The sequence below is a fragment of the Arabidopsis lyrata genome (assembly GCF_000004255.2).
Source record: "Arabidopsis lyrata subsp. lyrata unplaced genomic scaffold ARALYscaffold_6, whole genome shotgun sequence".
Classification (NCBI taxonomy): domain Eukaryota; kingdom Viridiplantae; phylum Streptophyta; class Magnoliopsida; order Brassicales; family Brassicaceae; genus Arabidopsis; species Arabidopsis lyrata.
This window is the reverse complement of record NW_003302550.1, coordinates 13,654,416-13,667,000: the sequence shown is the minus strand read 5'-3', so window position 1 is coordinate 13,667,000 and position 12,585 is coordinate 13,654,416. Positions and strand designations below refer to the sequence as shown.

At 33.2% G+C, this 12,585-nt stretch overlaps 2 protein-coding genes across 2 annotated transcripts; both read right to left on the bottom strand.

Moving 5' to 3' along the window:
- Window positions 1–2,802: 2,802 nt before the first annotated feature.
- LOC9308376 (putative F-box/kelch-repeat protein At5g28160) lies at window positions 2,803–4,648 on the bottom strand. Its single transcript, XM_002872261.2, has one exon. The coding sequence runs from the start codon at window positions 4,572–4,574 to the stop codon at window positions 3,483–3,485; it is 1,092 nt and encodes a 363-aa protein (XP_002872307.1). The 5' UTR covers window positions 4,575–4,648; the 3' UTR covers window positions 2,803–3,482.
- A 1,695-nt stretch (window positions 4,649–6,343) lies between these two features.
- On the bottom strand, window positions 6,344–7,870 carry LOC9310486. Its single transcript, XM_021021303.1, has 2 exons — window positions 7,617–7,870; window positions 6,344–7,524 (listed from the first exon to the last, which is right to left on the bottom strand). The coding sequence occupies exon 2, from the start codon at window positions 7,471–7,473 to the stop codon at window positions 6,607–6,609; it is 867 nt and encodes a 288-aa protein (XP_020876962.1). The 5' UTR covers window positions 7,474–7,524; window positions 7,617–7,870; the 3' UTR covers window positions 6,344–6,606.
- Window positions 7,871–12,585: the final 4,715 nt, after the last annotated feature.

The following is a 12,585-nucleotide window of genomic DNA, read 5'->3' as shown; positions in this document are numbered from 1 at the left end:
TAAAACTTGGTCTTATGCCCTGCCATGCAATTTACCCATTTATCAATTAGGCCCATTTATCACACTCTGTCTTTGGTTGTAATGTAGTAGCTTATACGAGACTTCTCTGAATGTCTTTGGTTCGAAATCAACATACTATATCTTGATAATGAAACTACTAAAATTTTGTTTAAAGTACCCTTTATGATTTTACTATCAACAGATTTGCCAAATCTCACACATGTTTGATGCTTGTAAGCAAGTGGAGTATCCTCCAACAGCTATATATAGCATTTGTCATTGTCACCTTATATAATATAGATCGAACAACTAAAACACATTTCTAAACATCTTAAGATGATGTAATCACAACGGTAATAGAGAATTTGAATTCTGATTAGATCCACTATTTTAAGCATTGAATAGTTTAAACTCAAGAAACTAAGCATTTAGAACTAGAAATGATCAATTAAAAGTGAAGTTTATTCATCTTCTCCTTTCTCTCACACTTTTCATCATTTATTTCTCATTGAGATAAGCCCTAACCACACTTGGGACACGGACCACCGTATGTCTTAGGTTTGACTCGGTTCAGTTCAGGTTGGTGAAGTTCGGTTATGTTCATGTTTGGTTTTTCTAACCAAAACATATATTTGTTTGATTTTATGATAATTCAGGTTTTGGTTAGTTCTGTGAAAGTGCATCTTAATTTTACTACATTGTTCCAATTTTGATAAAACTCATAGATTTCGCTAAATTTTAATTTAACTACAATGAAAATTGGTTAGTTGCAAAATGTAAAAGGATTTTAAACACAATGAACCGGAAATTTTAAAGAAAAAGTTTTGCAACTAACCAATTTTCATGACCAAGAATAACGAATCTTGACGCCCATAAGTGAACCTATAGATTTCACAAATGACCAAAACAAAATAAGGTGAAGTTAATAGACAAAAAATTTAAAGAATAACTTCGCTTATGCGCGTGACCAATACTAACGAATAAAACAAACGTACAACTTTAACAAAAATTGGGAATCTAAGGTTGTGACTGGTATACAATGTAGAAGAATTTTTTCTTCTTATGGATCCACATATTTTTTTGTTATCAAAGCAAATTTTTTTGGTTTGGAATAAACTTTTCTCCTACTAAAATGAGAAAGGAAAAATTTGTTGGAGTCGGATCCCGCACTCCGAATTCGGTTTGTAGGAAACGGGCCAAGGGAGCAGATTGGGCCGTCGATTAAGCCTATTTAAGAACTAGTGGGCCCATTAAGCTTGAGCCCGGCTTGTTATGTAACGGAAGAATTTTTTGAAGTGAATGAGAGGCGGATCTCGTGGACTTTAGGAACAAGGGAAGATTCGAAACGGATGTTGTAACGGGGGCGTGATTCGCGGCATGATCAAAGGTTTCAATTCGCGATCACGCGATTATAAATAGGGATAGAAAAACATTGTAAAGGGGACCGAAAAAAAAAGATCTGAGAAATAAAACACACTTTGCACTTTTGATTATACTCTTTCGATTTGTATTCGACTAAACAAGGTTAGAGACCCCACTGATATTAAAAAATTAGTATTGCGGATTCCGACATCCACAGAATTCTTCTCAATTCTTCTAATTTTTTTTTTCTTCTCAATTGACACCAGTCAGACCCTAAATGTTATTTTGACTAAAGGGACCCTAAATGTGGACCGCAAGTGAAACAAAAAATACTTGTATTTGGGTGAGGACCCAATGAAAAGCTCATCAATGTATACCCACCACGTCAGCTCTAAGAAGATCAACAAGTAACATGAAAAGAGTGAAACTCATAGATGAAGAAGAGATTCAATTCAAAGAAGACGCTAGAGGCGGTTACGACTAGTAACATAATTACTTATCAAAGGTTTTACTATAAATAGTCATCTCTGTTTGTTCAGGAGAATTATGTTGATGGTGGTAGAAGTTTATCCTGTGTGAAAATGTGGATGATGATCTAACAATGATGTGTTAGCCATCTCCTTTGGTTTGTACATTGATTTTTATCACAAAAACAGAAAAGCAAACATGTGGTGATCAGTGATCTCAAAAAAGAATGTTGCATGCAGTAATAGGAAAAAAAAAGACAAGAGGCTCTTTCTCACTTTGAGTCTTCTCATGAACGAACTTCTCATGACCAATAAAGACGGTAAGCATGTTGGAGAGATTCTCAATTAAAATTTTTCACATAGTGTATAAAGCTATCTGCTCTCTACACAAAGTTTTTGTGACTTGACCAGGCCGGTCCAATAATTTATGTGGCCTAAAACATAATTTTTAAAATATAGCTTTGAAAATAAAAGAGAAAAGAAAAATTAATAACACAATGAAAAATAACAAAATATCAATCATGGAGACTCAACTGGGAGAGAGTTAATATATCTTAAGGGGGTTTAGCCACTAGACTATTGAAACTTTTCAAAATGTACATGAGCCAGGCCTGGACTTGACAATCACAATCTTTTGAAAGTTAACTAATATATCTTAAATGAGTTTAGCCACTATACTATTGAAACTTTTCAAAATGACATAATATAAATGCTTTACGCCAAATATTATATATCATGAACTTACTGGGCCTGAACTTGCTAATCAAAATCTTTTGAAAGTTGTAATTAATAGAATCTCTCATATCTTATAGACTTTTTCCAGTAATCACATTTTCTCAATGTTACATCATATTTTTCTTTTCTCAAGGTTACATCTTATACATGTAATTATAAATTAGTACGAAATCTTTTTAAAATAACAAATATAGAAAAGAGCTTTTCTTAAGACAAAGCTATAAATGAATTAAAAAAAAAAAAAAAGGGTATGTTTGACAATTTTATGATCATTTCTATGTAACTTCAGATCTCAAAACTCACACAATAGCATTTATCTTTGGTAGTGTTTAAAGAACTTATGGGTTTATCTGAACATTGTACATAGAGTCTCTCTCCAATATTAACTTTTAACAAAAAAAACTTATGTGGGTTTTGTGTGACTAAAGAAACAGACCAAAGTAAGACAAAAAATTAGAATATGAAAGCTATCAAACATCTGACTTACTGATTCACATCATATACAAATCCCGCGTCTCTAATGTCTCTATAAACAATCTTTTTACCACTAGAATACATGTCGATCTAAAACTTGGTTATTTTGAAGTTGGATGTGATGTTGCCAACAATTTAATTTAACCAAAAATACACTACAGAATACAAACAAAAAATAAGGCATTGGCAAATGGCAATGGTCAAAACAAAAACACAGTTAAATTTAGTAGACTATTCAGGAAACATATGAGCTAGGAACCGTCAGTACAATATTAGCCCACTCAATGTTTCTCGTGATGTTTCCAATATTTTTTTATTTTTTGAATATATGGGAGTTCAAGCCCGAGCGCCAATATTTGTTTTAAGTATAAAAGCAACAATACACTAAAGAATAAAGAAGAAAAAAGCCTTTGAGAATCAAATCAAAAACATGATTAGATTTGATCAACTACCATATACTAGACTATTCACGAAAACGTATGAGCTAGAAACCGTCATCACAATATCAGCCCACTCAATGTTTCCCCAAACTTCATCACTACCATCACGTTTTTCAAGCGCAATCACCGCACACCAAATATCTTTGTCTTGACAAGTACCACGATGAACAAACTTGTCCCATAAGATTAAGAGTTTCTCACCATAGTTAGCTATTTCAATCATTCCACAACCAAGATTCAGGTTCAACATATCTAAACCTCTGACCAGTCTACATTCTTTGCGATTTGTGTCATACCACCAGCAGCTCTGTTTATTATAACAATACACAACATTCTCTATTATTGTACATCTCACATGTGGTTTTTCTAAAACATCCGATTTACCTTCTTTTGGATCATAAACAGAGTCTTTCTCCTCATTGCTTCTAACGTAAAGCTTTTCTTTGAACACCTCTAATTTTCTAATTGAAGAAAAACGGAGCTCAGAGCCAGGGTCAGGTAAAGGTTCCCAAGTTTGAGACTTTATGTCGAAAACCTCACACCAATTCACGGGTTCATCAGCCCTGCAACCTCCCATGACATATATTTTCCCACTGAGGACGCACGCAAGGGCTTTGGCTCGAGCTACAGTCATGTTTGGGGCTTTACGCCAACAAAAAGTCCCCTTCTTACGAACCCACATGATGGAGGACGGATCATTGCAGTGGCTGAGTCCGTACGATTCGGAACCAACAGTAATGACATAAGGTGGTACTTTAGAATAATATGAAGAAGGTATTTGTACCAACCGAGTATCTCCGGTAGACCTCTCGTTCTTCTCAAGTTGGTTGGTTAAGATTTGACCAGGTTTTATCCAGAGGGTGAACATTGAAGGATTAGGTCTATCAGGTAACTGTAAGCAGACATGAAAAAAGGTTTCGTGGGTTTTAAGGTGCACTCGCGCCACGGTGAGCTCTTTAGATATGAGGAGAGTGCGAAATGTCTTGCAGACTAGGGAGAGTTTCGGATAGTACGATCTCGATATGCGGGCTAAACAGTTTAGGACGATTTCATGAGGAAGTGACAAAAACGATGGACTTGCGAATTCAGAAGTCATAGAGGTTAGGAAGTTGGTAGAAAGTCGGTTGTCGTATAAATAGTAAAGGACACAAACACCACGAAGAGCTAATAATGATCAAAAAGATATAACAAAAATTTCAAAGAAAGAAATCAAAGGAGACAGAAACTGCGATCAAAATATTCAAAACCCTAAAGTGGCTGAGTAGTGAACAAGAAGTTAAATACTCATTGATTTTTTTTTTTAACTTTTTGTTGTTTCTAAAAATGGGTCTTAAGCCCGTATAGTTTGGCTACGGTGAAAGTCAAATGGGCCGGGTAAAAAAAGTTTGTGTTTTGTTGGAGATGACGTGGTAATGTGTGGTATGTTTTATTATTATTACAAGAAACTGAAACGAAGCAAACATGTGAGTGATGAAGTCACAAAAGAATGTTGCAGTATGCCAGTAATAGAAAGAAGAAAGACACTCTTCCTCACTTTGAACTTGGAGTCTTCTCATGTGTACTTTCCGACCAGAAAAGACAGAGGCATCAAACGGCATGTAGTTGCAGAGATTCTCAGTTAAACAGCGTGAAGTTTGAATTTTTTACTGTATAAACTATACAGTATAAAGTAGGCCTGGGCAAAAAAACCGTACTCGAGTATCCGAACCGAAACCGACCCAAAAAAACCGGTTCGGGGCGGGTACGGGTATTAGCTATTTATCCTATTGGGTCTTGTAACGGCGTACCCGTGGGTATAGGGTAAAACCCGATCCGAACCCGATACCCGAACGAGTATCCGATTACCCGAAATTATATATACTTATACATATAAAAACTTTATATATATCTAATATTCAAGCTAAATACATTTATATCCAAATATCCGAGAATAATGACCAAAAACTAAATATACTTATATTTAAATATTTAAGACTAAATATATTTATATGCGAGATACTTGTAAATTTTTGGAATATTTGGATAAAATTCCGGTTATTCGGATAAAATGTTGGGTAAAATTAGGATATTAGGGTAAAATTTCGGGTAAAATTTGGATATTAGGATAAAATTTTCGGGTATTTGGGTAAATTTTTGGGTATTTGGGTATAATCGGGTGTAAAATACCCGAACCCGAAGGGTACCCGATTTTTTCAGGTATTTAGCGGTTCTGAAAATCTAAATCCGAACCGACCCGAACCCGATTGGACCCGAACCGAAACCGAACCGATATTTTAGATTTACCCTATTGGGTCCTAAACTCCTCTATCCGAAAGACCCGTACCCGATTGGGTTTTACCCGAACCCGATCCGCATACCCGAATGCCCAGCCCTAGTATAAAGCTGTCTGCTCTCTACAGAAAGTTTCCGTGACTTGACAATTCAAATTTTTTCGAAAGTTGGTTATTAATAGAATCTCTCAGATAGAGACAATTTTAAAGCGTTTTCCAGTAATATTGCCACTAATCGCAATTCACATTTTAAAAAGCTATGGCTTTAGACAAATCTTATGATCAAATGCATTTGTGGGAAAAACTGACACAATAACATTTTTCTTTTGCAATTTTAAAAACTGCAGCGGTCTTGTGTGACTAAACAAGTAGCCAAAGTAAAGTCCGAAGAATCAGAATGTGAAAGCTAAGAAACATCCGACTTACTGATTCGCAATTTAGGAATCATCATGTACAAATCCTGCGATCTCTATAAGGTTCTATAAACAATCTTTATGAGCAATCTGTTATAAGAAAGAAGAAGGTAATCAATAGTTTGCTAAGCATCTAAACATTCACCAGCTACAAGATCAGAGAGCAGTTTAACAAGGTAGAAAGACTGCGAACGAACGAGGCATATATGTATTCGCACTATCCACCTGAAGAAGGAAACAAAGTTCTAGGACATAAATAACAGATGTATACAGAGATCGCATTCGTCAAGACCAAACTGGATCCAGCATTGTGTAAGGAAATATATATTGCAGAAACCAATTATGAATCAACTCATTAATCATGCTATAAAGAAAAAATGTCGATAAGGAATCAACAAACTCTTTTAAGGTTTTTGTTAGCACCCAGAAACTCTCTTTTTTTTGTCTACTCGTTCTTCCACGCGTACAGAATCAACGAAAAACCAAAACTTTGAGACTTGGAGTTTGTTGTTGTCATGTCCTCTGAGAAAGACAAGCTCTTCTCAGTAGATTGACAAGTCCTGAACATGAACACGGCGTTACCCGCTGGAGGCAACCCAAAGAGCCAACTATGAACATCCCATAGAACTTCCACAGCCATTCTATTAACAATTATCGTATCGTTGCCACGAAACTTCCACTTAAGCCGCTTCACCTGCAACAACGTCTTCCCATCCACACGAACAACAAGACAAGGATCAGTGACACTCGTGTCACACTCAATCAATAGATCATGAATTTTCCCATCCGCACAAAGCTGAGCTTTCGTTGCAAACACTCTCTTACCAAAAACATGCTCTTTCTTAGCAATAAACACAGCACCTAAAGACGAAGGCGAAGCATTCGTCTTCTTAAAAGCTTCTTTCTTCATATCACCAAGAAGCAAAACCATTTCTTTGTCTACAACAACACCAACATAGAATCCTCCCAAAGCTTCAGGACCTGATCCAAATTTCGCAGACGAAAGATCCCAAAAAACATCGATATTACACGAATACGCCTCTAAACTCTTAGACCCTTTCCGTTTAGTGAACAACCACGGCTTAATCTCGAATTTACACAAACTTTGGTTACAAGAATCATCAACACCAACGGTTACACTTTGACCCATCAAATTCTTAGTCCATGTCACAGTGATCAAACAATTTCTTCCACGAATTCGACACTGGTAGATACAAGTAACCAAATTCTGAGCATTTTTCCCGGAGTTAGAAGACGATGAATCCGCTACTTGAACACCATTTTCACCAAAGCAAGAAGGAAAATCCTTCATCTTTAATTCCACTCTCTCTCGGGAATTTCAACAAACACTTGGTGGGCGAATCTAAGAATCGTACAGAGACGAAATTTGACTAAGACAATGACGGATACAGTAAGAGAAGAAGAAACCCAGAAAGAAAAAGTGAAACTTTTTACCTGATGAGATTTGTTAAAGAAGGAGAAACTGAATCGGAATCTGAAAAATCTCCATGGATTTAGTTTTGAGAGTGTCGTCGATTTTGGATCCGTTGTCTCCAAGAAAAATCAAGGAAAGAGATTTCAGAGAGAGAGAAGAGAAGAGAGAGCAAATCGGCAAAGTAAAATGTTTTGATAAAAACTCAAAACGGAGACAGAAAGAGACAAAAAGGAGACTCCTTTCACTCTCAGAATTATTACCAAATTTAAACCAGAAAATAAAAACCTAACCATAATTGAGTCGGCATAAATTGACATCCCACAACGTTGCCCAAAAAAAAAACAATAACATATATTAATAATTTTGTTAGTTCACATATCTTTTAAAAAATTCAATGTACAATAGGTGTTTGACGATAATTTGGTATGAAATTTTCCACTTTTATATTATTTTTGTTGGATTATATCTAATACTTTATTTTTAGGATCTATTAACTCTAAATATTTAGTGAATGTGTGGGATATTCAATGTTCGAGAATCAATTATCAAATATTGTTTAAATTTTTTGCTTTTTTTTTGTCAACTATTAATTAAAATTCTAAAGTCAAACTATAAGACTCTGACATGTCCAGAAAAAATGCACGACCTTGAAAGTTTTAAATAAAGTAAACAGTTTAAATGATTCTAATGTTATTGTTAATCTTAAAAAATAAAAATTAATTTTTGTTTTAACAAATTAAATGTTAATTTGTTAAACAAGAAGATAGCCAAACAAGACAATCATGTCATATTGAGGAAGAAGATGATGAACAAAGAAATTAACTCTAAATATTTTTAGGATCTATTAACTCATTTGGTTTTTAATATTCTTCATAAACATTAATCATTTTTCGGTTATGTATGTATGTATGAAAAATAATTATATAATCTCTGTTTCAAATTAATAAAATAAAATTTGACGTTAAAAAATATATTAATTCGTCAAAAACCATCATGATCGAATTGTTTATCTAAACTAAAAACAGAAATATACAATACATGTTTTGATTTACAATCAACAAAATATTATGTTTTCCTTAATAACTATTTTTCGACTTATAAATTCAGTCACATACAAAATTATTCGTTTTTAAACAAGCTAGGAAGTCGGCCATTGTGCTTATTCTTATATTTTTTTTCTAAATCGAGAAATCTCAAACTAATATCCAAACTAATATCCGAAATCCTTAAAATAATCTTCAGGCTTCTACGGATAGCCCCAATGTGAAGTGTTTATTCTTGTTACTAACCCCTTTTCAGAGTTTTCAACTTACTATTTGCATAACTTTTATTTTTCCTTATTCGACCATCTATCTCTTCACAAACTTGGATTATATTTTATTTCTTACAAATTTACTTCTGTTTGGATTACCTGAAATATTGTTAACGTAAGACAATAAATGGTTTGATTGGCAAGTGTTTTACAATCTTTACGAAGCAAATTTTTTTCTAAAGCTTTAAAATGGATCCAATCAAGCTTTAAAAGTTTTGGTTTTCCTTTTTATACTCATTGTCAAAATATATATATATATATATATATATATTTTGCTGTAGAAAACATTTTTTTCTAAAGCACACAATTTTCAGTTTTCCAAAATTTTAAATTTTATAGACAAAATAATACAATAATAAAATCTAGAGTCACCGCAAATAAACCTAGAATCATATGTCTACAGTTAAAAATGTAAATGTACAGCTGTTACCAATCAGCAAGTCGTTTCTACCCCATGGCAACATATGCATTTGCCATGGGTCCAATGCCATATTTACAAAATTTAGTGAAAAAAAGGACCCAATTTTTTTTATAAAAAAATTTTATTAAGAAATTTTTTTTTTTTTTTTTAGTTTTACCAAAAACCCTTCTATAGTTTAAGACTCCAAAGTCTTTGTAATCCGTTGATTATCCATGATAGTTTATTAAACTCATTCCTCATAACTCAATAAATAAACTTAAGCATTGATATGGGTCCATCGAATATTCATAAATGCAAGCACGACTTATATAAAAATATAAATGCTTTATTCTTGTTTTGTTACAGTTTTAATAAAATCATGATTTCCGAACATAGAACTGGTGTTAAAATATTGGCGACTGGCGAGTGCATTGATTTTTTTAGAATTATACATCAACTATAAGAAAAAAGTAAATGGACTATACGAGACAAGCATGAGGTTTTCATTTTCCAAATCTTAAATGCTTTTATCTTTTATGCTACGTACATAAATGATGTCAGTAAGTAAACACTATAAATAGTAATCTATAGTTTATATATCATGATTCATGATGGTCCAAAATTGATATGCTTTTGTTCGACCAAATGTTATGCTTTAACTACAAGAATCCATCATAACTCGAAAACTAAGAAAATTTTCGGGCAATTACCATATTTTACTTGTATAGGAAATTATTATAGAAAAAGAATAAAGAGTGAATTGGCGCAGAAGTAAAATTTGGGTAAAAAATTAGCTGAGAGACATTAGTGATGGAGGTCCAAAACAACGATAAAACATGCGTTAAAAATAGGTTCGGGATTGTTACTTATTACGAAATAACCAGCCGTTCTCCTCAACCTGGGCGTAGAACGGGCTTTTTTGCCTCTACGAACCAACGAAAGAACACTCTGACGACTAATTAATAAACTTTTTCATAGTCTTTTTTTTCTATGGGTGTTTTTCTCCATTGTTTATGTATTCAAACTTTTTCATAGTCTTTTCGGTTATGATTCTTCGTCTTCCCACATGCGATCTACTTAGATCTCTATTCTTATGCGTATATTGATTCATTTTTTACATATTTTTATAGATCTCTACTTTATATTCATATATCTACTTAGTAATTCACATATTTTTATAGATCTCTACTTTCTCTTCATAGATCTACTTGGTTCTCCACATTTTCGTTTAGATCTGTATTCGTACCTTGCATGTTATCATTTTTACTTTGTAGATTTAAAATCTGATAAAGTTTTACATATTTTTATAGATCTCTACTTTCTCTTCATAGATCTACTTGGTCCTCCACATCTTCGTTTAGATATGTATCCATACCTTGCATGAAATCGCCGGCTTACCATTCAAATTGGCGACACCCCTCACTGTCGGCGATTAAACAGTAACAACTACGGCGTCGCCTCACACGACGAAGAACAGAACCGCTGGATTATAGAATGGAGAGGGAGTTGTCTTAGGCTTTTTAGAGAGAAAATGCGGGATAATGAAATGGAAACCAATAGTCAGACGGCAACTTTATTGCCTCGATAACGACTTAATTGGTTACAAAGTCTCATGTAATGTGCTAATTTTTGGATCAAAAGTCAGAAGCGCGTAGGGGCAAAAAAAGACAAATAGTGGACTAATTATTTTCGTTGTTTTAGGCCTGACAGCGTTTTACCGAATATTTTATTTCACCCAAAATCTTTGTCTCTCATCTAATTATCTCAAGAATAAAATACTTATTAAACTTGCAGAAAATGCCAGCTTCACTATCATCATTACAGCCATTATTTCTCTCTCTGAATATAGTATATCTTTTTCTCTCTCTAAGTTTTTTTTTTGGTTATATCTGGAATACGTATTTTTCAATTATCCGCCATGTACTTTTCTCTGTTGATAGATCCAAATCTATTAATTTGAAAAATGAAAGTAAAACACATAATTCTATTGGTCATTATTGATTTATGTCTTTTAAAATGTTTGGAAGTGTAAGAAAGTAATAAGCTAAGAATAATTTTGAGGAAAATAATTTGGTTTTATACGCATGGAAGGAAATGCTATTCACGTGTACTTGTCCACGGTAGTTGTCAATGCGTTACAACCCAAAATTGGGCCCATCTTTCCTGGACTTTCTAGGCCTTTTTCCTTTTTTCTTCTTGAATACCATAGTTTTTTTATTCCTTTTATACATAGAGGTCACATGAAAAAATTAAAAAAAAAAAGATTTGGAAAATGATTAGTGATTACAGTAGGTTTTTTATTCCTTTTATACATATAGGGAGGTAGTAGCTAGCTGATATCTTCACCACAGTTTTGGGACAGAAAGAGTTCAAAGATTTTCTCAGCAAGTTGGGTGTTCTTAATCTACACACTTCTAACCTGAGGGGGGTAATAGAGCCGGATCAAACCCTTGATATCAGGCTTATGATTAGAATCGGATCAGGCCTTTGATTATGGGCTTTATTAGGTTTAATATTTATGTATTTAGGGTTAGTATTCCCTAACTAGTATATATATATATATATATATATATATATGTAGCCGTCTTATATCAATAACACAGATTTTCCAGCATCGTTTTGTATAATTCTGACAACTTTATATTCAGGATTTTATTTAGATTTTGGTGATAAAAGATAAATCTAGCAGCACTAAACATTAAACACATTCTACTAGAATGAAACACCAATAAAAATATCAACACCATCAAGTCTTTAGATATTCATCTCTTAATCCTTTATCAAAAAAAAAATGTCTTATATATAATTCGCAAAGATCTACTCTATATTCAGATTTAATATATTGTGACACTGATTTAATGATATATATTTAAAGCATAATTTAGATCTTGGTAAATTGGTAATTAGATCTCATATAACTTATATAGTTCATGGCTAATGTCAATTATTCAAGATAATTCAAAAACCTAGCAGATCAAAAACAGATCTGTATATATTTAAAGGAAATTTTCAACTTTACCATTAAAAAACAGAGCGGACTAATTATTATTTTTTGTTATTCCATATCGGACCGAGATATGAATTAATTCACTCACTGTCAACTGATATTTTAGATGAAAATCTATGTAGGCATGTAGCTTTACATTTTTGAATGAGCTACTCTTTTTTCAAAATTACTTTCATAACTATATAGGTGACTAAATTTATTTTATATCTAAATTATGGATATAAAGCCAACTACTGTTTTGTAGTTAATGCTAAATCCTCTTAAAATAAT

Coding starts and splice junctions, on each gene's coding strand:
- LOC9308376 (XM_002872261.2), bottom strand. CDS start 4,574: ATGACTTCTGAATTCGCAAGTCCATCGTTTTTGTCACTTCCTCATGAA.
- LOC9310486 (XM_021021303.1), bottom strand. CDS start 7,473: ATGAAGGATTTTCCTTCTTGCTTTGGTGAAAATGGTGTTCAAGTAGCG.